General features: G+C 43.9%; 3 protein-coding genes across 10 annotated transcripts; 2 read left to right on the top strand and 1 right to left on the bottom strand.

Annotated features, from left to right (window-relative positions):
* Window positions 1–502: 502 nt before the first annotated feature.
* GABARAPL2 (GABA type A receptor associated protein like 2) lies at window positions 503–5,513 on the bottom strand. Its single transcript, XM_051629896.1, has 4 exons — window positions 5,337–5,513; window positions 4,985–5,040; window positions 2,656–2,828; window positions 503–1,084 (listed from the first exon to the last, which is right to left on the bottom strand). The coding sequence occupies exons 1-4, from the start codon at window positions 5,368–5,370 to the stop codon at window positions 994–996; spliced, it is 354 nt and encodes a 117-aa protein (XP_051485856.1). The 5' UTR covers window positions 5,371–5,513; the 3' UTR covers window positions 503–993.
* A 378-nt stretch (window positions 5,514–5,891) lies between these two features.
* TMEM231 (transmembrane protein 231) lies at window positions 5,892–10,905 on the top strand. 3 transcript variants are annotated; one of them, XR_007890544.1, is made up of 7 exons: window positions 5,892–6,041; window positions 6,117–6,286; window positions 7,029–7,157; window positions 8,435–8,578; window positions 8,754–8,835; window positions 8,969–9,369; window positions 10,028–10,172. XR_007890544.1 is itself a non-coding variant. In XM_051629169.1 (7 exons), the coding sequence occupies exons 1-7, from the start codon at window positions 5,900–5,902 to the stop codon at window positions 10,106–10,108; spliced, it is 963 nt and encodes a 320-aa protein (XP_051485129.1). In that variant the 5' UTR covers window positions 5,892–5,899; the 3' UTR covers window positions 10,109–10,905. The 3 variants fall into 3 exon arrangements, 2 of the variants coding, with proteins under 2 accessions (XP_051485129.1, XP_051485130.1); XM_051629169.1 differs by having other exon boundaries at window positions 8,969–9,079; window positions 9,924–10,905; XM_051629170.1 differs by lacking the exon at window positions 8,969–9,369 and having other exon boundaries at window positions 10,028–10,905.
* On the top strand, window positions 10,157–21,649 carry LOC127389053 (carbohydrate sulfotransferase 6-like). Of its 6 annotated transcripts, none has more exons than XM_051629166.1 (3): window positions 10,157–10,191; window positions 11,364–11,417; window positions 20,012–21,649. In XM_051629166.1, exon 3 carries the CDS (start codon window positions 20,029–20,031, stop codon window positions 21,208–21,210), a length of 1,182 nt encoding a protein of 393 aa, XP_051485126.1. In that variant the 5' UTR covers window positions 10,157–10,191; window positions 11,364–11,417; window positions 20,012–20,028; the 3' UTR covers window positions 21,211–21,649. The 6 variants fall into 6 exon arrangements, with proteins under 6 accessions (XP_051485126.1, XP_051485125.1, XP_051485123.1 ...); XM_051629165.1 differs by having other exon boundaries at window positions 11,364–12,531; XM_051629163.1 differs by having other exon boundaries at window positions 11,290–12,531.
* The last annotated feature ends 1,811 nt before the right edge of the window (window positions 21,650–23,460 follow it).

The following is a 23,460-nucleotide window of genomic DNA, read 5'->3' as shown; positions in this document are numbered from 1 at the left end:
TTCTAACCTTCATGTCTTTTTATAGAACTCTATTTATGGAACTACCTGTAGCAGAACTACTGGGTGGTTGGGTTTTTTTGTTTGTATTTTTGATAAGAGCAGATGCAGCTGTTTAAACTTCTTACCAATTACTTGTCTCTCTGCAGTAACTCATGTACAGATTATACCTTTCAGTTCTCCAGCTCTCTGGTCTTATTTGTATCATTCCTTCTCCTAGGTGCCCTTTCCTTACAAGCAATGCATTTGTCACCTTCGTCCTGCTTTCCAGAGCCCCTGGTATTAGTTGATAGCCTGTGGGCAGGCACAGCTCATCTGATGAGAAGTAGCTCTGAAGCTGTTGGTTTCAGAACCTACAGGTAGCACCTTGTTTCCTCCTTGCATCATCATCCACGTACTAAAAGCTGAGAGGCTGTACAGTGTCTAGTGAATAATATAAGCAGCAGGATAATGTTTAGTGAATTTTCTGGCCAAAATTAAGGTAAAGAAATGAGAGCACTGCCTGTTTGTGACAGGAATTTTTATTGTACTTGTTTGTTAATTGAGAAAGAGGAACATATTAGCTCAATTCCACATAATCAGCATCTTGCTCCTTCTTAGGATAAGCTAGCAAATCCAGTGTTCCCAAGACTAATTTTATGTTTTTATTTTTCTTAAACTAACACCTCAAAACAGAACAAATGTGTGTTCTTTTCATGGTTTATTAACCTAACTACTTTGCTTTATTACTTAATCAATGTCATCAAATGTAGCCCCCAAAGGAGTGAGGGTCTGGAATTTTTAGCCATGAGGAAAAAAAAAAAAAGCACAAAACCAACAAAACTTTTTTTTTGTATAATTTAACAGTCTAATAAAACAAAAACCTATCAATATATTAAGAAATAAATCCAGTTACAAATGTATGTATATAGAAGGAACTTTGGTGGTTGTCAACAGAAAATGATCAGCTATTTACAAGATACACAGCGGGATGGTATACTAGCCAGGACCCACCATTCAGAAACCAAACGTGTTCTCTCCACTGTAGGCAACATACAGGAATCCATCCTCATCCTTCTCCTTCTCATAAAGTTGCCCCATAGTTAAGCTTGAAGGGGAAAAAAAGATAAATGGTTTGCTTGGATCATGACAGTTGCAAATGGTAACAGAACCTCACATAAAGCAAGATTAATAAAAGCAAGTCTGTGTGTAAATTAAAATACAAAAATTAGGATCTATGAAAAGTAGTTGACTCCTGAATTAGCAAAATGACCCTGGGCTCTCTGCAGAGAGTATCTAGGTTTTTGTTACTTCTTTACAAATGCATTTGTCAGAATGCTTCCTTATTTTATTGGCAATTAGTCACTGAATGTATTTCAAATTTTGAATCCATTATTGATGCCATAATTAATACTGATAAAAGGATCAGTAGCCTTAATGGCACCTTCCTTGAATACAGCTGCATTAACATCTTGCTTCTTGTGTGAGCAACCTCATTTTTCCATCCAGCTGGTCTCAAGTCTACCAAACTTGTGCTTTATGGACTGTTTCTTTGAGGTTCAGGTTGGCTTGGGGAGTAAATGCTTTGTTTCCTATATTGGTAAAAAGTGGTGGCTTAAAATAGTGAATTGGTGAGTAGCAGAGGAACTTCTGGATGGGAAAGAAGGATGTCAAAAGTTAGTGGTCTATGTAATAAACTCAGCCTATGAGAAGAGCAGAGCCATTAACAGATTAGGTTTCTGTCTGTTAGCAAGTTACCATTTTGGCATTAATATTGAAGGTTCAAGGCCCTTTTTTTCCAGCAAAGATGTGACATCTCATCGTGAACATGTAAGATGGGACAATCTGTCCCTTCTTTTTCTTTGCTGTTCCTAATACAGGCATTCCTAATACTCTTAGAAAAAAGCAAGCAGAAAAAGATGGTTCTGACAGGTTCCTGTTGTGTATAACAAAGAGTCTAAGTCTGGACAAGTTACCTGGAGGGACTGTTACACAGATAAGGATTTATAAGAATAATATATCTAAGCCATGTAACATCATGATGTAGTGTTTCCTCAAACACCATTAAACTATCTTGTACAAAAAGCAGCTGAAGTAGCTGCTTCTGCTCTACACTACTCTGGATGTAGCAGACAACAATGAAACTTACTCCTATATAAAAGCAAAGTGGAAAAACCTTTCTATAGTCATTCTGCATTTTGTGTTTATAGAAGAAAATAAGTAACTTTTTTTTTTTTAAACCAGTAACACAACTAGTCCATAATGCCATCATTTCTTTGTGAGCTGGCAGATTGTTTTTTTCAGACTAATTTACAGCATTTGCTCGAGTGTTTGATATGCAACTTTTTTGTTACATTGAGAATGATGGATTTTTTTTTTTTTTTGCATTGATCCTGTAAATATTCTTACATGTAACCAAAGATGTAATAACTCCAGAACTTACCCTCTTGCCATGGAAATAACTAATAATATGTTTCTCAGTCACCTTTCCTTTCAGCCTAGCTCAGAAAATAAGATGTGTATCAAATTTGTGAGAATAAAACTTAGTATGGTGAGATTAAGATGTAACCAAACACCTCCTAAAATCACCAAGTAAGCCTCAAAGTGGGGAGTTACTGTTGCTCTGATAGGCACAGGCTTGCTTAAATGGTTCTGAATACCAAGTGAATAGCCTCTCACCTGGATTGTGGGACAGTCTTGTCTACAAAGAGGAATATTGCTTTCTCAGATGGCAGTTGAATCCTCTTCCTGATGATCCACATGAACTGTGCCACGGTGATGTCAGATGGAACTAAGTACTTCCTCTTGTCAATATCAACAATCTGAGATCCTGAGACCTTCTCCACTATGACCTGTAAAGTGCAGGTGTGAAGGTCAGGCTTTTCAGGATGGGGATGAACAGACAGCTTTGGTAAATTGCTTGCAGTTACAACTGCGAGCAAAAGGGAGGAACAAAAAGGCTTCTTGATTGCAACCAAAGAAGAGGTAGGACTGGCTCAACATTGTAAAATCTGATTGTTCAATTGCACTGAAACCTACATTCATTCACACAATGGCTCAAAACTTCCTCTGCCAGAGGTGGACAGTCATGGGGTGAAAAGATGCAATATGCCTGACAGAAACCTGTGACAGGAAAGCATACACATCTTTTAACTCTTTGTACACCAGTGATATGAAATACCCTATTGTGTTTACATATGTCTAATTTTCAAAGAGTTCTGAAGTTCCTTACGTGAACTACCAAAAGCCAGTGCATTCTGTGACAAATGCTTGGGGGACAGGGGTAAGAGAGGAATTGGCATCTATTGAGACATTTGAAGCACAGGCAGCTTGAAAACTTCAGGTTTATGAGTGGCTTGTCTGCACTACTTCCCTTAAACTACTGATGGACGGAAGGAATAACAGAAGGGAAGGCACAGTAGTTGCCCCTTGCAATTTAGAATGAGGGAACTCTAAAGAGGACCAAGAACAGCCTGAAAGGTATTTTGAAGCCTTAACAAGTGATACTTTTTTTTTAAGTTTACAATAACACACTAGGCATGTTAGCTGCCTAATGCAGAAACTGTCATAACTGGAAGTCAAAGCTCTTGGTGACCTGCTTCCAGTAAAACTTACAGCCTTAGACCACTTGATTCCCCAGGCAAATGTAAAATTGCAAAGCTTAGCAACCATGAACTTCTTTCACCTCCCCTTTTATTCCTAAAAGGTCTAGCCTAGGACAGAGTTAATGTATTATATTAAAGGATTTGAACCACTGACATCTCTAAAGCCAAGTAGACAGAACAGCTGAGAATTGAAGTCACTCTGACCTGTGTCACTCTGGATGCAGGCTAAAACCTGGAAAGTATCAAACATACATTAAGTCTGAAAAACACTTTTGACTATTAAATGCCAAAAATACATTTTATACCAACTATTTTGTGAAAGGTATATGGTTCAATCTGAATAATCAAGTAGAAAACGTTGGCCCAGACAAAGCATCACATTCCTGGATCTGTCCACTCCTGATACAGCATTATCTAATTCTGACTCATGCACTGAGTTTTAATGTCTTTTTCCCCTAGGGTTATGAAAGTTATTCTTGAAATGGACAAATAGATATCTGTGGAGATACATAGTCATTCACATGCTGTAGCCTGTATATTTGGGTGTAGTTAGCCAAGCAGAGAATGGCAAGAGTTGGATCAGCTTGCCAGACAGAGCTGGAGAAGATGCTGTGACTTGGTGCAACACATCAGCAAAGAAAGTCAATAGGATTAGAGGTTCTTCTTGGGGCTGCACTGTCGAATGGGTCTGACCAAGAGGTCAGACAGGAGTGACAATAACTGTCATGTGGTCAGGTGGGATGTGGGAAATTTTACTCACAAGCAGAGAAGTTGAGAATGGGGACATGTTGCTAGATTAAGGATGTGATGTGTGGTCATTTCACTGACTGAAATATGATAAAAGGGATTGTGGTGAAAAGAAGAGAGGTCATTCACCATTTAGCAGGTAGGTTGGTCCTGAAGCAGAAACAAGGGGTCATCACTTGCACTGGCTCTTCAAACAACAGGGTTTACGTGGGGAGATTCACCATGGTAAGACCGGTTATAGGCATGGAATACATGAGTGAAAATCACCTTCCTCAAAGAACCAATATGGAAGCCTGTCAAGGTCTAAGGAATGTATGAGCTTTCTTGATATCACGTACAGAATGAATCCTCAAGTACTGGAGGTACTGGAATATAATTGCCACTAGAAGAAACCAGGACACTGATAAACCATAAACATGCCTGGACAGTGTTCAGAATGTCAGGCACTACTGCTTACTTGTCAATATGCACCGGGGCAGAGAAGGGAATGTTGGGTTAATTAGGTGTGGTTTGGGCCTCCTTAAGACATCTAAGGATAAAAAAGGGAAGATGAATTTATTTAGTAGGATCTCATCAAGGAAGAGAGGGCAGGATGGAAACAGCTTATCCGTCTTTGCCTCGGTAAGTATTCAGATGAAGCTTGCTTGGTTACTCACCGGGACGCGATCAGGGTATTTGGCTCGGATTTTTGCCGACTCGACACATCTGTGCTCTGCGAACAAAACTCATAATTAGTCACGGCACGGTGACAGTACGGCCAGTGTGCGGGGCAGGGGGCAGCGCCCGCAGGGACCCGGGCCGGCGGGATCGCGGCCGCCCGGCCGCCCCCGGGGGCTCCTGTTGCTCAGGGAGGGCCGCAGGCGGCTGCCGGCCCGGAGACAGGCCGACCGGCTCGGGGCGCCCACCGGGGCACACGGCGGGCGGGAGGCCCCGGGGCAGATGGCGACAGAGGAGACGGAGGGCGGCGGGGCCGCCGGCGGGCAGCACCTGGCCCGGGCCCACCCTTACCCAGCGCGTGGTCCTCCTTGAACATCCACTTCATGGTGGGGCCGGCGGGGAGCGGAGCCAGCGGCGGCGAGGCCCGTGTGCGAGCGCGGGGCCGGGGCTGGGGCCGGGCCGGGCCTGTCGCTGTCACGGTCCCGGTCACAACAACAGCAGCCACGGCTCGGCAGGCGGGACTTCCGGCTGCCTCGTTCCCTAGCAACCACGCGAACCGCGGCGCTTCCGGCGGGCGGAGGGGCGGGGCTGTCCCACCCGGGCCGCGGGCACCGGGCGGGTGCTCGGGGCGCTGCAGCCGCACCTTGGGCTCTGCCGCCGCGGCAGCTGCCCCGGCTCCGTGCCGCCGCCCCGGCTCCGTGCCGCCGCGGCAGCTGCCCCGGCTCCGTGCCGCCGCCCCGGCTCCGTGCCGCCGCCCCGGCTCCGTGCCGCTGCCGCTCCCGGGCGCTCCCGCCCCACCGCAGCCGCCGGGCTCAGAAGGCGGCGGCGCACGCTGATTGGCGGAGCCTCGTTCCGCTGCGCTCTGATAGGCGGAGCCGCCTGTCCGTCAGGCGCGCTGCCCGGCGCGCGCGGCCATGGCGGGCCTGGAGCTGTTCTCTCACCCCGCGCTCCGGACGCGCTACCGGGCCGGGCTCTGCTCCGCCGCGGCGCTGGCGCTGCTGCTCCTCACGGGGCTCACCTACGTGCCGCCTCTGCTGCTGGCTTACCGGAGCCACGGTGAGCGCCCCTCGGCCCCGCGGGCGCGGCGCGGCGCGGGGCGGTGCTGAGGCCTGGCGCTGTCTCTGCCCGCAGGTTTCTGGCTGAAGCAGAGCACGTACCTGGAGCAGCCCACGGTGCGGTTCCGGTACGAGGTGCTCTTCGTGGCTACCCTCGGGCCCGGCCCGGGCAGCTTCTTGGCTTGGAGCACATTTCCAGCATTCAACAGGCTCCAGGAGGACCGGCTGCGGGTCGTGCTCCTGTCGGTAGGCCTGCCCGCGGCGGGGCGCGGGGCTGCTGGTGGCTTGCGTGAACACATCACTTTGCTCTCCTCAAATTAGTTGTACCCCCTCTCTCCCCTGCCCCCCTCTTAGCGTGATCTTACCGAGGGCTACTCGGTAGTCCCTGGTTTTGAAAGCAGGTGTGAAAAGCTCCAAAAGCCCCGCAGCCAGTGCTCCTTCTGGGATGCAACAGTGGCAGTTATTTTTCTGTATTACATCTGTTATGAATCCTGTTATGCTTGTAAATAGCTGAATGCTGGGCGTTTGTGACACGGAAGCGTGGCAAGCCCGGGCTTACATCCAGGAATTGGCAGGCAGAGGCCACTCAGGCAGGCTGCCATGGCCAGAGGCAAAAGCCTGGCCCCCTCATGCCCTAGCCCGGACTAGCAGTGGGTCCCGCACTGGGGCTGCTTTGTGCGTGCAGGGCAGGTGGCAGGACTGGCCCAGGGCCCGAGAGGCCCTGAAGAATCTGATGAGCTTTCCCTCCCAGGGTGGGGGAGGTGTGCGTATGAGGCATCATGTAGCAGGCAGAACTGCCGGCTTCTTGCTTGTCTCTAGGCCTGTGTCAATAAAGTCCAGTGTTTTTAATTGCTCTTCTAACTATGCAGTTGATTTGCTTCCTTAGTATGTGCTTGCAGGAGTTGTGCAGATCCTCTGCGGCTTTACCTTTTTTCATTTTATTTTTAACAGAACTTCCTATCTTAAAGTATCTTACTGATTCTTTTAGACCAGAGAAGAAGACAAAAATCAAGATGGCAAAATGGATCTGTTGCATTTTAAGCTGGAACTTCCGCTACAGCCCACAGAGCATGTTGTTGGTGTTCAGCTGATTCTACTCTTTTCTTACCAGCTTTATGTGAGCATTTTTAGTTATTTTTTTGTGACATACAGACTCTGTAATGTTCTAGCAGTCTTTGTGCCAAGGCTGAAAGAACCTTTCTACAACTGAAATTCCTAGCTAAAAGATTTATTTTACTAACAAATACTTAGTTTTTTCCTCCTCTGCTGGGTCATTGCTAGTGGAGCTCTGCATGTTTTGATATGTTTAATTAGGTTTCTTTCTCCCTTTTTTTTTTTTTTTTTTTTTTTAACCTCTTGGGCTGTAGTGCAGCACAGAGGACAGAGATCCACAGCAGTGGATATCAGGTAGCATCAGGAAAGAATGGAGTGTCTTGCAGTAAACAGAAGGATGTGCAGTCTTATTGCTGTATCTGGATGTAACCAGTCAGTTTGCTGAGGTGGAGTGGCAGGCTGCTGCTGCAGCCTGAAACTCCATAGCTTTTGCTTACGTAACAGCTCCTGAAGCAATGGTAATCATCTGCCAGGATCCTTCATATCTGGTAACTGAGAAGGGGAAGAAGATGTTATTGGGAGACAGGAATTGCCGTTGTATCTCAGGTGCTGTGTAATTAATACCTAAAGCAGTGAGTCAAACACTTGTGCACAGGGAACCCACGGATGCATCTGAAAGGAGCAGAAGTATAGAGCTGCATTGGATGCAGCCACACAGAAGATTTTAAATAGGGAGATGAGGCTTGGTTTATCCAAGAGATTCTTGCTGATTGTAGATGGACCACCTTAGCATTATTAGGCCCAGGATAAAGGCCTGATAGTGCTGAAGTATTAAATCAGTGATTAGTATCACAGAGAGCTGATGCTCACACCACCCTTGTGTTACACTAAATGTGAAAATTTTCCTTCTGAGAGGCTGATAAGGGCCAAGGAACTTCCTTGGTTGATCCTTATCGCAGAGCAGGAGTCCTTAGGTGTCTTTGGCTGCTGAGTGATTTGAAGTGTGCCTTCAATTAGTGTGCTTAGTCATCTTCCTGCTTTTTTCATGTTACAAGTCAGATCTTCCTGTCATTAGCCACTGACTGTTGAACCTCGCTGAATTTGATATGGAACTTTGGTATATAATATTAGCTAACTAACAACCAAAGTAGTTCACTTAAACAAAAAAAATGTTTATTTGGTGTTCCCTTGTTTAGACTAAATGTGACAATCTGAAACTGGGGAGTCAGAAAAAAGATCAAATTCATGCAGAAAATCTGTAGATACAAAGAAGAAGAGAAGTGTGTTGTTTCCCTCAGTGCCCCACCCCTAAATTCTCTGTTCTCATGTTCACCATTTCAGAGAATGTCAACACTTGTGATGCAGACCATGGCTTTTCTCCAGTTTTTTTCTCCTGTGCCAGGGTCTCTGCTGTATATGAATGGAGACCTGAAACTGCACCAGAGGCAATTACTTAACCATTGTGGACTGGATAACAGATACAACGTGAGGAAACTTTTTTTTTTCCCCTAGAACTTTGGAAGGGGTTATTCTGCCAGGATGCTAGGTCTGATGCTTATGTGCATTCCTGGAGGGACACGGTTACTTTATGTAAGAAACTGGGTAGAATTACTTTCTTGGAGAGTGGACAAATAATGCAAGTATCTCCTTGTTGCAACAGGTGTCTGTGGTCAATGGTACAAGTCCCTTTGCCAGTGACTATGATCTAACAAACATCATTGCAGCATATTGGGATAGAAATGGTAAGCCTGGGCATATACCTGCAAGTTATAGGACAGCAGTCATTTGTATATTGGCAGCTGTTCTGTGAAGATTTGAGTTCTGTATTAAGACTGAAATGCCCCTTAACCTGGATGTTTCCTTTCCTCGTTGTAGTGACAACGGTCTTTTCAGATCCCAACCCTGTTTGGGTGACTGGAAGAGCAGCAGATACACCATTTATCATTAACGCCACTATTCATTACCCACTAGAAGTCATCTTATATCCTTTGAAAACCACATAAATTGTAACATAACTGAGTTGCATTATTTGGGCCTTCAGATATAGGCCGAATGAAAACTGTTTTATTCTGGACTTGTTGCTAAACTTCTTATTTGTTAGCTAAGCAAATGCTGTAGTTCTGCAGTTAACTGAATACCTGTTTGCTTGTTCCTCCAGATGGTTCTCCTTGCATAACCACTTTTTGCCTTTCTCTACTGGGAAGCTGGGTTGCTTTTCAGCCTTACTAAACTGGCCTTCAAGGCAGTTCCTTGGCCATTCACAGTGAATATCTTTAGTAAGTCCGTCTTGCCTCCTACAGCACCTGCTGTCCCAATCTGTTATGGATGCCACTAACAAAGCATGGTGCTATGTTCTGTCGCCTAAAGCAAATAGTTAGAAATCTGTTTGTAAGATAAACTCACCAAATAATAATCCCTGCAGTGGATGTGCCAAACAAGTAGAAAATAATAATTAATTCATTGTGATTTTTACTTGTTTTCTTAGACAAGAACAAGCTTTTTTTTAAAAGGATCTGTATGAAGCACATTTCTTTATGAGGTTTGTTCACCTGTCTGAGTAATACCAGTAGTTACCTTCTGGTGAGCCAGGGACAAAATAGGCACTTTCCACAGAACTCACTTAAATGCTTCTAGGATAGACATTCTCTGCAGCTTTTGTAACATACTACAGTAAAAAGCTTTTAGGGGTTTCCATGTCTCAAAGACTTTGAATTTACTACACAAACTGAGGCCTAATGAGTTTTGTGCCTTTTGAGTTTGTTTGTTTAGTTACTGCAGTGGCAGTATCAGAAGCTTCTTCATTAACGCTCCTTGACTTTGTTTAAATATCAGCCAGGATTTTGGGAAATGATTAAATTTGCCTGGATCCAGTATGTCAGCATTCTCCTTATCTTTCTTTGGGTGTTCAGTAGGATTAAAATGTTTGTGTTCCAGAATCAGGTGTTGACAACAACTCCAATATCACCAGTTCTGCCAGTGTCTCCAGTACTGTCCTACAAGCAGCACCAGTCCTGAGGAGACGCCTGAGAACACTTTAAAGAAATGCAGTTCAAAAATAGATACCTGATTTTATTCTCTACACACTTTTTACTTCGGAAGTAAGTACGTTCTGTTTGTGCTTCCTTTTGAAAATACGTGTTCACTCACCTGTTTCTCTGGGAACACTGCTTTGGGACTGAACATTTTAATTTTATTCACAGTTAAAGAACTACCTAGTTTTGTTTTCTGCAACTGGAACATGCTTCAAAAACCAGCAGAAAGCAATATGGCTACTTTTGCATGGTCTTAGTTTTGCTAAACCTTGAAGTCTGAAAATAATGTGTTAATGGTAATGACATAAGCCATTTTTACTGTCTTGTGAATTAATTCACTGCTGAGTTCAAGTCCTGTCAAGAGCTATTTTTACATGCATTTATGTGCATTTCAAAAGGGAAAATATAAGGAATAGGAAAAAATGCATGGAAGAGTTAAAGTCAGACCCACACAGAGCTATACATGCTCACAGATTTAGTTATTAAACTGGATGATGTGTAAATTCAAGTTTGATGTGAGCAACTGGGTTGTGGGCAATAGTGCCTGCAAGGTGTGCCTAGTTGCTTACTGTTGGCATTATCACTGTAGCACTAGACCATTAAGTGTGAATTGGGAATAGTAGAACAGAGAAGCCTGACATTTATTTAAAGAAAACTAACAAAAAATCCCAAGAGAAGCTTCAGAGTTTCAAAGCAAGTGAATATTATTTTCAGAATGTAAATGATAACCTAGAACACATAAAAAATAAATCAATTATAATCACCTGATGAGCACTGAAACACTGTGTCTCTCACTCTTGATGGGGCTGGTGGTGGTAGGGAAGATTATTTAATTTTATTTTATTTTCCTGGGCTTACTTTATATGGGTAACCAAACTTAAAAGGGAAAACAACATCATTTCAATTGTGTTTCCAGTTTTGTAGTTGAGATTTAATTCTAGCAAGGCTGTGTTAATGGCAGGAGACTGTCTAAAACAATTATAGGTGCTAGTTAACAAAACTCTGAGTGTCTTTGGTTCTCTTGAACTCCTAAAACATGGCGCAGCTATGAAAGAGCAGCTTGTGCAGCAGTACCCTGTTTTTTGGCCTTTGTCCTCTAGAATTCAACATCCTGGCAGTTTGGAGACCTGCCTATTCCTTATTCTTTTCTCCTTCTCAAAACAGCTACTTTATTTTTGAACTTCTGTTTGAGTCTGTGTTAAACTCTGTAGTAGTCCTGACCCAGGCCTTTCTCCCAGCTCTTACCTGATGGTCTGCAGCCTCTTCTTCAATGCAAGTGAAACATTAACATGGTGAGCTATGTCTTGGTTATTCAACACGCTTTTGTGCTTGTGAAACTTGTGTACTTACATGTGAATTATAAATTATTGCAAGACGTATTTGCTGTATATACACATATACATTTTGGTTTGTAATCTCCAGTTTGCTTTTCTGTCTTTGGAGTCTGTACTTGGCAGCCTATGCCTGCTGACAATTTACTTCGTATCAGAGCACACAGAGTTAAAGCATCTGTCTGATGCATTTTAGTGTTTTTAGGCACTGTTCTGCTGTAGTCCCAGCTCTTCACCCTCGCAGTGGGGATAGTGGTTGTGTGACTGTATGAGTTCATTCAAGGAGTTGATTATGGTGAAGATAATCTTTACCAAATGTGCTCAGTTTTTCAGACAAGTGAGTTTCCTGAATGAATTTGCTATGTCTGCACAAGCATTTAGGGTGGGCATAAGCAAGGAACAGCAATCTCTGGAGAGACCACAGAATGCTATTTTAAGGGTTTGAGCTCTTGTACACCCACAAAAATGGAATGCTGAACAGAAGCCTGTTTGAGGTAGCAGCTGGAATGTGAAAGAGGATAATGCCAGAAAACAATAATACTGGGAGAGTCCATTATCCATCTCTCACTTTTCTCTCCTATTGTATCCTTCCACATTAAGTTACGACAAATGACACTGCTCAGAGCAACAGTTCAGTGAATGCATGTGAGATAAGAAATGGTGACTAGGTCTGGTTCAGGAAGTACAGAGAAAAATATCCCTATGTTCTATTTTCCTTTAGAAGGAGAAAGCTGGAAAAAATCCTCTACAGTAATTTAAGCTATATAAATTACAAGAATAAAATTAAAAAGAATTAATTGTTGGCAGTTTGTAGGATATGACACAATCCCTCAATTTCTTTTGAAACGGGTCTGTTTCAGGGCTAGGACTAAGTAGTGAATGCAACCTAAAAGGACCAGTAAAGGCAGATGTGACTACAGCAGGGAGGAAAAAAACCTGTTCGTGTTACCTCTGCTGTGGTAAACTTTCTGGATCGCTCTTATACTGACTGTAGTTCTTTGTTCATAGTTCTGATTCCTTTCTTAAGCTCGGAGAGGTGTTTTACTTCTGTAAGTAACCAAGCAGTAGAAAAAAGGTAGGTAAGATTTTACAGCTGTAGCAACAAACTGAAGTACAAAAAAAAATATGCCCAAGAATCTAATGCAACTAGCATTAAAGGAGCTTTAGGAGGGAAGAGTCTTGGCTGTCTGTGAGCACTCTTCCTTTATAGGTTGCTATGCAACAGAAAACGAAGAGGCAAATAAAAGCGGCCCTGCAATCCACCACAGTGCTAGTGCACAGGTCTGTGTACACGGGTGCCAGGGAGCAGTCTAAACACTATGAATTGAGGAAGGGCACAGAGGTATGTCAGGATTCATTAGATTTCTGTAAGTGGTTCTTCAAGTGGGTGATTAAAAGTCCCATCTTTCAGTAAAAGTGGGAAGGTGGATGCATAAGAGCCATGCTTAAGTTTTTTAAGGGCTGAAAAGAAATGCATGAAAGAAATCACATCTGTCCCTCTTTCTCAAGTAGCCTGTGTGTAGGTAGACCCTTTTGGCTCTCGCTCGGGGCAGGCGGGACGCGGCGGGGCCGGGCGCTGCCGCCGGAGCGGGAGGAGGGGGCGGCTGCGGCCGTCGGGCCCGGGGCAGCTGGGGCGGCCCGTGGGACGGAGGAGGGCCCGTGGGACGGAGGAAGGCCCGTGGGACGGAGGAGGGCCCGTGGGACGGCGCCGGCCGCCGGGAGAGGCAGCGGGACCCTTGGGGGGGCGGCTGCGGGCAGCTCGGCGGGCGGGGATGCTCCCCGTGCGGGGCGGATTGGCTCCTTCCCGGCTCCTCCCTCGCGCTGCCCGGCGCCCCGGCCACGTCTGAAAGCCGCTCATTGTCTCTGCGGGCGGCTCGGAGCCGCGGCGGTGCCGGAGGTGGCGGAAGGTACGGGCGGGCCGGTGCGGGGTGTTGTCTGGTCGGGGGGCTGGGCGATGACAGGCCTTTTTTCGGAGTGTCCCTGCGGTGTTCACAGCCGCTTGCACCGCGTTTCAGATGTTTTTGAGCCGCTCTCGCTCGTCCCTGTGAATAGCGGTGACCCCGATGTCGCACGGTCCCGAGCTGGGCGTTGCTTGAGCTATAGCCAGCTGTTGTCAGAGGTAAAGCTGTTAAAAATAATATTTGGGGTTGTTTTTCTTTTTTCTTCTCTCCTTTTTTTGGATTCCCCTCTTCCCCCCCACCCCGCGCCGCCCCTAGAGAGCATGGTTGACTGGAGTTAAGGTGGTTTTGTTTCCCGGAGGTAGATGGTGAAACCGGCTGCTTTAGAGAACGTTTCCCGTCTGTCTGAGAAGTCCATTCTCATGTTTGTACTGTTTCAGCCTCTGCTTCTAGGTCAAAGTGACATACTGGGCCAAAGAATTTGTGGTTATTTCTTAGTTGCAGCACGTTTGTCCTCAGCCTGTTTGAGGACACTTGCACCGGTGCAGGCAAAGCTTCAGTTACGTGAGTAGCATTCAGTCTCGGTGAATGTCTCTTTGTGACTCCGGTTTTGCCTTAAAAATATAAAAATTCCTGAGAAAAATTGAAACTGAGCAGACTTCATGTCTTGAAATTTGATCATTGTAGTAGCTGAATACACTGTGATCTTCAGCTGCATTGCATGTGGAGAAATAGGTGTAGGGTTGTGCCTCGACACTGCCGTTTGTTCAAGCCAGTATAAAGGGGAACAAAACAAACAAAACCCCCAGTACCTTATTTTTTAATATTTGTTATGTTTGTATAATGAAATCTATAGTATGTTTCATTGTGTTATAAAGTATTTAAATCTGATTGTTACCTGGAAGTGACTCTTCCAATCTCATTTTCCCCTAGATCGTAAAAAGAAGTATGTTTTCAAACGCTAAATTCACACTGTCAGCTGAAATGCTAATATGTTGGAATTAAAAAAGCCTGATTACAGTGTATTTACTGTCCTATTATTTCTATTGCATTTTCACTGTTGTGTTAAAAAATATTAAGTAAGCTTAGTAATTATTTCAACTATTTAGCAATGATCAGAGATTAGAAAGACTTTTTGAAGTACCAGTGGTTATAGAAGGCATGCTCCAAGATACCTTTTTCTTGCCCCAAACACCATTCTGCATAGTGTTGGTGATACAGTTGCCCTTGCCTTGTAAAGATGTGTTATTTCTAGCTGTGGAAGAACACTGGAAAGTGATGTTTGTCAACTGGGTGATTTATATCAGGAATTATTATTAATATATTAATATTAATATTATTAATATTTTTCTTGGACCAGCTTTGTCACATTCCTGCAATTCACTGTTTTGAGCAGCAAACTGTGTTTCCAGTGTTAGCTCATAGCAGCCATTCTGGTAGTGGTTGTGTTGGTGCGATGTCTTAGAGGTGGAGTGTATAGTGTGTGAACTTCTCCATAAGCTGTAGTAGACCTTCAAATGACCATTGCTCTGTTTATCAGGTCATGCACAAACATTTTTCTGTTAATTCTATGAAATTAATAATTACATTTACCAGGATTCTTCTTTTCACAGACAGTGAGGTGTTTTAGTGAATTAGAAGTACATAAATTATACTTATATTCAGCTCACGTGATTGCTCTGAAAGTCAGCAAATAGTCTATGACAAGCATACAGGAAAAATATTTTTTGGCTAGCAAAAGGTTGAGCATGTAATATAGCATTAGCTACTCATTTTTCAGTGGAAGACGTCAGTCTGGGAAATAAACTGAATGAGTATTTTTGCATTTTGTGGAAGCTGAAGTAATTTCTGTGTAATCCGTAAAGACTCAGACTTCTAAAAAGTGCATAAATGAAAGTGTGCTGGAAACTTTTTCAGACACAAAATAGCCGGGTACGACTTTGACAAAGATGGCTAAGATGGAGGTGCTGAGAACTCTTTTTAGGGGAGCAGGTACTTGTACTTCCCCTCTCAGTTGTCAGTTCTTTGCTTCATTCCAGCCAGATTTTTCAGTCTTCCTACAACAGACCCAGACCTGTTTGTTCAGAGGGAGTCTTTCATCCCAGCCTTTTGTCTCAAGCTCAGAGAACCCATATTTCTTTACAGCTCTAATGTGAGACACTCTGCCTTTGTAGTCTTTTTAGTACCCCAGAACAAAAAAAAAAAAGGAAAAAATGAGCAGTGTAATTGGAGAGTCTTTTTTTTTTTTTTTTTACCTATCAACTTAATTTTTGTTAATTTAATAGGTTTCATCAGGTTAAATTCTGTACTGCAAGTGAAGTTCACTACACAATTGTGCTCCTTTCAATGCTGGCTTGCAAAAGATCTGATGATTACTCGATTCTAACATTAGTTGTCTCAAGTGAGACCCAAAATCCCTGAAAAGAAAAGCTAAACGATGGTCCACTGCAGGACTTATTTCTTTCCTCCTCCATTCTTTTATACCATTTGGGTCTGAAAAGTGCTCTGTTTAGAAAACAAGCTTTCTGGGATCAATACTATTGCTTACTGCATTTTTACCCTGCCTGGTAGAAGTGGATAGCTTTCTGTAATGGGTCTAGTCTCTTGGCAAGTAATGGCAGGTGCTAGTGGCCCTGCAGCTCAGCATTCTGTCAGAGTCAGTTTAAGCACTGAGGAAAAAAATAGTTGTGTTGGCCAGTTTGTATAATGAATTTCCTTAGCACAGTATGTAAAAATATTTATTCTGGACAGACCCAGGGTTCGTCTAGTTCGAGATCTTGTTTCCATTAGTAGCCGACAAGCCCAGTGACAAAGCTTGACTCAAGACTGCCAGCTAATCCATATGTGCAGATGCTTTTCAGATCACATTTTGAACGTTTGCATTGGCATTTGAAGAGGTAATTCCGCCTAAAAAATTTGTTAGAATTAGACTTTTGATTATTCTGCTGTTTGTCAGAGCACTCCCTGAAAAAGCAGTGTCACAGAAGAAGTAATACTACTGTCACAGAAAAGGAGTAACACTGTAATTAACTAAAATCGCCTCGGTCCAGCAATCCCATACATGAATACAGGTCGGTAGGAGTAAGGATTGAGGGACAGCCCAGAGAAGGACTTGGGGGTAGTGGTGGACCAGAAGTTTAACATGAGCCATCAATGTGCACTTGCAGCCCAGAAAGCCACTGTGTCCTGGGCTGCACCAAAAGAAGCACAGCCAGCCAGTTGAGAGAGGTGGTTCTGCCCTTCTGCTCTGAGACCCCACCTGGAGCACTGTGTTCAATTCTGGAGCCCCTAACATAAGAAGGACACAGAGCTCCTCGAGTGTGTCCAGAGGAGGCCATGAAGATGATCAGAGGGCTGGAGCACCTCCCCTATGAAGACAGGCTGAGGAAGGTGGCGGTGTTCAGCCTGGAGAAGAGAAGGCTCTATGGTGACCTTATAGCAACTTCCCAATATCTGAGGGGGCCAACAAGAAAGCTGGGGTAGGGCTTTTTACGCAGGTGTGTAGTGAGAGGACAAGGGGCAATGGTTTGAAGCTTAGAGAGGAGAGAGTCAGCTTGGACATTAGGAAAAAGTTATTTCCTGTGAGCATGGTGAGATGCTGGAACAAGCTGCCCAGGGAGGCTGTAGATGTCCCCCTCCCTGGAGGTGTTCAGGGCCAGGTTGGATGGGGCTTGGAGCAGCCTGATCTAATGGGAGGTGTCCCTGCCCATGCAGGGGGGTTGGAACTAGATGAACTTGAAGGTCCCTTCCAACCCTAGCTATTTTATGAAAATAATTTATACTTAGCAATATTAATTATCTCCAATAGCGTGTATGTGATAACACCAAGTATTTCAATACCTCAGCCGTCTCAGCCTAGAGATGCAGATGGTGTTGGAGTTGCTCTGTGCTGCAACTTGGTGTCCCTTGCAGTCTGTTTTTCTGCCTCTTGTAGCTCCCTTGCCACTGCTGGTCAGTCAGATTTCATGTGTCGATGAGGAGGTCCTTGCTAGAGGGTTTTGTCACTGACGTGGTAGCTGAAATGGCAGTAATGTTAATGTTAGGACATCTGGCCCCTCTGGTGTTCTCCCTTACTGCCATGTTTTTAGTCAGCAGGCCAGCCCCTGGCAGGCTGTGCCACCACGAGGAAGCACTGCCCTGAAGGGAAGAGGGAAGGAAGGAGGTGAGAACAAGCCCCTTTTTAGCTCTCCTAAGGGGAGCTTGGGGTAGCCAGGTAGTGTGGCTGAGCTGCAGGCGGAAGAGGAGGCCAAGGCCAAGCGCGTCACTGGCTAGTGTGTCACTTGGTAACGAAGTTTTGGCATATTGCCTTTCTGTGCTGAAAGAAAGAGCTTTACTAACAGCACCCTCTGGTGAGTCCTGCAGTAGAATAAATAGAGGATCAGAAGGAGCAGCCTGTATTTAGCCATAGCTGCATCAGTTCTTTTTATTGTCTGCAAAACATTTGCCGTTTTCTGCACTGACTGCATTCTGCAGCTCCCCACAGTCTAACTCCTCGCATAGCTTTTAGAGATCCAAGGATGCTTTTTAGAGAATATTTCTACTCTAGCTACACAGAACTGCCCCTCCACTCTAATCAAGATGACTGAAGAAATGCAAACATCAACTGTTCTTTAGTTCTTATTGGTGAGTGGGGAGGAGTAAGGAATAAAAAGATGTAGTTGTCAACCCAAAAGCCAGCTTTTCAATTCCCATCTGCTTTGACTGCCTCTTGGACTTCTTGCTCTGATTCCCACCCAAGTGCTGTTGAAGACAATACTGTGCCAACAAAAAAACAGCTAGCATGAATATTAGTCCATAATGTGTGTCTGAACTGAGCTGCCCACCGTAAGCACTACAAATAATAAGTAAAAATATTGTAGCTTAAGTATTTCCATGCTCTTCAGTATGATATAAACTGCACAAAAAAAGTATGCTACCAAACTAAAGCACTAAGTAGACACACATATTCTGCATTTAAGATTCCTCTTGGACCCTTTTGGGAAAGTTGGGATGTTTCTAAGGAATATGCACACACAGAAACACCACAAATAAATGAATAATTACATAACAAAATGCAGCATCTGTAACAGTATTCTTTTGGGCAGTTTCCAGTGCATAAGGCTGAATATACATCCAGTTAACTGGATTTTCTCTGTAAACAGTGCCTTTTATTTCTGCATTTCTTAATTGGGCATGTGTAATTAATTAAATGATGTTTGCATGTAAATATCCTTTTACCATTTGCAGTTGCATTCTGCAATTAAGGTGCTTTCAATCCAGGTTAAACTTGCATCTCCTTAATGCGCAACTTCATAACCCACCAAGCTCCTTCATGATTTTTGACAAGTGTTAACTGAGACAAAAAACAGCTCTTGAATACCCCAAGGAACCACATCGTAAAGTTGCTGAATATATATGCACATACACACACACATATATATTTACGAATCTACTGAATAGATTACATCATTGCCTCAATCATGAGGGACCAATTAATAGTGTTTTTTTTTTTTTTAAATGTTTCATTAGGCTAGCACTAAGAACTTTATGCATTTACCATGTCAGATTAGTATGTATCTATATACACTAGTCTACATGATTTACTTTCAAGAATCCAGTGTGGCTTGGTATATGTACCTTTCACTGTAATAAGAAAAAAAATAAATGTCTAAATGCAGCTGGATAGCAAATGCTTGTATGTAAAACACAAGACTATCTTTATGCATGAGGATTCTTATCTTCCTAATACCATGCCTCTAAGATATACTGACTGCTAACAAGTGGAACATGCAGAAGTGAGAACAGAAAGGTGTCAAAAATCTCACATAAAATGTTGGGAGGATACATGTGGCCTGAACTTTGACTTCAAAGTAAAACAGAAGTCCACTTGGGATCAACATGCCCACAATTTTCCAGGAGTTATGTGCAGACTAATTCTCACTAATGGGTAATTCTTTAAATGCAAACTCAGGGTGTTCAGTCATGGGGTGTAGGCGCTACAGCTCAAAGATACACATCACCAGCTTTTTCATTTTAACATCTGTGGCTGGATGTGGCTTCAGGTTGCAAGTTTTCACCCATCTCCTGCAACTTAGAGAGTTGTGCACAAGCAGCAGTTGGTGTAGTGCCCTGCCTGTGTCTGCAGGGTACAGCTCTCATGTTATATAAGAAGATTATCTTTCAGTAGCCAGTTACTGATGTTCCCCTCTACTCCTTCTTAGGGATAGAAGCCTTTGTAGTGTTAGACTGAAATGCAAATACAGTGAAGCAATTCATAAAGGTTCTGTTGTTGTTGTTGTTGTTGTTGTGGTTTTTTTTCACCTTGTCAACATTTGCCAGAATTCAAGTTGAGAACTTTGGGTATTTTGTAGATTTATTTATTTTTTTTCCCTCCAGCAGTTGAGCTGCATCAAGCCAAGATTTCCTTCAGCATCAAATGTTTGTTCAGAGCTTGTTACTGCTGTGATCTTGCTGTCACCCATCACTTTCTTTCAGGTTCTGACACCTGTGACCTGCAGGTGATCATCTCCCAGTGCCCCTGATTAAGGAAGCAAATAGTGCCAAATGCATAAATGCTTATTTGAAGAAAGGTTTTACTAAGCAAGAGTTTGTATTGTGTTTTATCATTATGGTGCCACAGGAGCAATAGTTCACCAGCATTTTCCTTCTCTTTTTCAGCTATTTGTATTGTGAGAATGGCAAGGATTCGGATTCCTAGCGCAATTGTTATACTTCTTGTTGCAGTTCAGACTGTGTTCTTACTCTTCATGTGTGCCCGGTACAGTAGCTTCATGCCTCAGTCTGAGCAGAAACCATCTCAAGTCCACATCCTCATTCTCTCCTCCTGGCGGTCGGGATCTTCTTTTGTTGGTCAACTTTTCAGCCAGCACCCCAACGTCTTCTACCTGATGGAACCCGCATGGCACGTGTGGGTTACAATGTACCAGAACAGTGCCAAGGTCTTGCACATGGCAGTGCGGGACCTCGTCAGGTCGGTCTTTCTGTGTGACATGTCTGTGTTTGATGCTTACATGCCTTGGAAAAGAAATTTATCTGATCTTTTCCAGTGGGCAGTGAGTCGGGCTCTGTGTTCAGCTCCTGCTTGTGACTCCTTTCAACGTACTGACATAACCAGTGAAATGGCATGCAAGACTCTTTGTGGACGGTACCCCTTCAGCAAGGTGGAGGAAGCCTGTAAAACTTACAGCCATGTTGTCATCAAAGAGGTTCGGTTCTTTGACTTGAAGGTCCTTTACCCTCTTCTCACTGATCCATCCCTGAATCTCAAAATTATTCACTTGGTCCGTGACCCCAGGGCAGTTGTCAAGTCACGGGAGCAATCGGTTAAAGCATTAGCTCGTGACAATGGAATTGTTTTGAGTACCAATGGCACTAAAGTGGAGGACAGCAAATACAAAGTAATGCAAGAGATATGTAGAAGTCATGTTCAGATTTATGAAACGGCTACTCTAAAACCACCTCATTTCCTTAAAGATCGCTATTTAATGATCCGGTTTGAAGATCTGGTAAGAGATCCATTATCAGAAATCTCAGAAATGTACAAATTTGCAGATCTTAGTTTGACCCCCACACTTAAAAGCTGGATCTATAATATCACACATGGACAGGGACCAGGAAAAAAAAAAGAAGCCTTCAAAATCACATCTCGAGATGCAATTAGCGTTTCACAGGCCTGGAGAAATGTACTTTCCTTCCAGAAAATTAAGAAAATACAGGAAGTATGCAAAGGTGCTATAAACATGCTTGGTTATCAGCTGGTGGATTCAGAAAAGGAGCAAAAAGATCTGTCATTGGATTTAGTATTGCCAAGACGACAAAATCAATTCAGTTGGTCATCATTTAATCCAAAGCACTGAGACATTATTTTTGAGAGACCAGGGGAGGCATGGGGGGGTGGGGAGGACAGTATTTGTCTATGGTGCAGCTTACAGGTAATTTGAAAAACCTTGGCTGATGAGTTTAACTATTTTCCTGTCTGCTGTTTTTCCTAAACAGAAGAAGTTTTTTTCTGAGTTTCTTACACTGCAAAAACAAAACAAAAAAAAACATGAGAAATGCTGTGAGATACTTGTTGAGTTGCAAATTTACAGCTGAGCTGTGTTGTTCTCAGCAGTCTTTTAAAAATATAATGGAATTACTTTGAAAAAAAAAAAAGAAGATGAATTGTCAAAGATGTCTTTGTTCATTGGTAATAGTTCACCTCTGTTTTCATGCTTTAAGTATTTAAGAATATCAGTTCTTTATATGTATAAATGGAACACAGTAGAAACTAAATTCCTTCACTTTCTTCCAGAATCACTTGACTTTCTTCTTTTGCTTTAAAGTTGTTGTGCAGTTGTGTAATTTTTTTAGACTTCTCTTGATGTTTTTCATTTTAACATAAAAGTTCTGCAAGAGCTGCAGCAACTGCAGCAAGTTCTGTTGTAAAGGGCTTAAGTGAGAACTTAATTTACTGGTGGATTTTCTAGTGCTTTCCTGGGAATGGCAAAGTCTGCAATCGGGTATTTGAATGCCATGTTGCCATGTAGTGTAAAAAAACAAAAACAAAAACAAAACACATTAAGAAACTTTGAGCAGAGTCACTGTGGAAATTGCTTGTTAATGCTGCCCCAGTTGCACGCTCTAACGCTGAGACACGGAGCGGGCCCTGCAGCACCGTTCGCACCGCTACCCTCTCTCTTCAGAACAACAAGTGATTAGTGAAGATCACTGAGAAATTTCAGGTGCCTTGGAAATCCGCATCATGATTATAGTGCTGTATGGAAGTGATCAATTCAAACAACTTCGATAGTAGAGACAGACACTTGTGTGCAGGGTTTTTGTGTTTTTCATCTGGCACACCTCAGGACGGAGAGTTCCTGTACCACACCAGACAATCCCGATAGGGCTAACTGAAGAATGTTGTGCTGTAGTGCATTTATGATGAGCACAAAAGCTCCTCAGTGCCACTACTGTCATCTGCTGTAAGAGATTGTTGCTCCTAGTCCTCTAGATGCTGGGAGGTGGGACACTGGAGGCTGTCTCTCCTTGCAAGGGTTTTCTAGGGCCACACCCTTCTGGGGATTTTCCTAAGTGTTCCCAGAGTGATTGTGGGGCCTGCGGAGCTGTGTTGTCATTATTTTTTTGTTTGTTTTGGTTTGTCTTGGTGGCTTTTCCAGGAACTCTGAGGTTGAGCTGGCATCTCTGCTGCATTCCTTGGCTCTTTGGGTGCCATTTGCTTACTTCAGGTTATATGGGGCTTCTTCCCTATGTCGGAGAATCTGGAGTTTTGGCATGGGAAAGGTATCTGAGCTATATAATATAGCACAGAAGGTCTTTTGGGCTGGATATACTGAAAAGAGTCCATTGAAGGCCACTGAGGTGACAAAGGGACTGGAGCATATCTTGCATGAGAGAAGCCTGAGTGAGCTGGGAATGTTCAGCCTGAAGAGAAGGCGTCTCGGGTGGGAGGACTGGGATATCAATGTATATAGATACCTGAAAGGAGGGTGTGAAGAAGACAGAGCCAGGTGCTTTTCAGTGGTGCTCCGTGATGGCACAGGAGGTGATGGGCACGTTCCCTCTGAACATCAGGAAGTCCTTCTCGCTGTGTGAGTGATGGAGCACTGGCGCAGGTTGTCCAGAGAGGCTTTGGAGTCTCCCACCTTGGCAATATTCAAAAGTCACGTGAATGTGGTCCTGGGCAGCCGGCTATTGGTGGTCCCTTCCCACCTCAACTATTCAGGGGTCATTACTGTCATGTCCAGGGCCCTTAGCTACCACAGGCATGAGAAACTTGCCTCAGGCCCCAAGGCCATCCACAGTACCTACTGCTTTATTCCAGCCATAGTGCTCGTGAAGAAGCAGAGCAGGTAGTTTTGCACTTACCAGGGCTTTTAGGGCTCAGTGGTCACGTTGATGCAGGGCTGAGTGGTGGAGGGTGGTGTTGGGAGACAGTTTGAGGGGGTGTCTGAAATGCCTTTGCAGGGTGGAGTGAGGCAGGAGAGGGGGTTAGAGCTGGCGAGGGCAGGACTGCCCTGTTTGGGCTGCTGCGTGCACAGGAGTGCCTGTACCTAGGCTGCCCTTGCATGCCTGTAAGCGATGCAGGAGCCACACAGGTGATAGAC

This window comes from Apus apus, chromosome 11 (genome assembly GCF_020740795.1).
Source record: "Apus apus isolate bApuApu2 chromosome 11, bApuApu2.pri.cur, whole genome shotgun sequence".
NCBI classification, from domain to species: Eukaryota; Metazoa; Chordata; class Aves; order Apodiformes; family Apodidae; genus Apus; species Apus apus.
The sequence above is the reverse complement of the archived record's forward strand: the minus strand, read 5'-3'. Positions and strand labels throughout refer to the sequence as shown.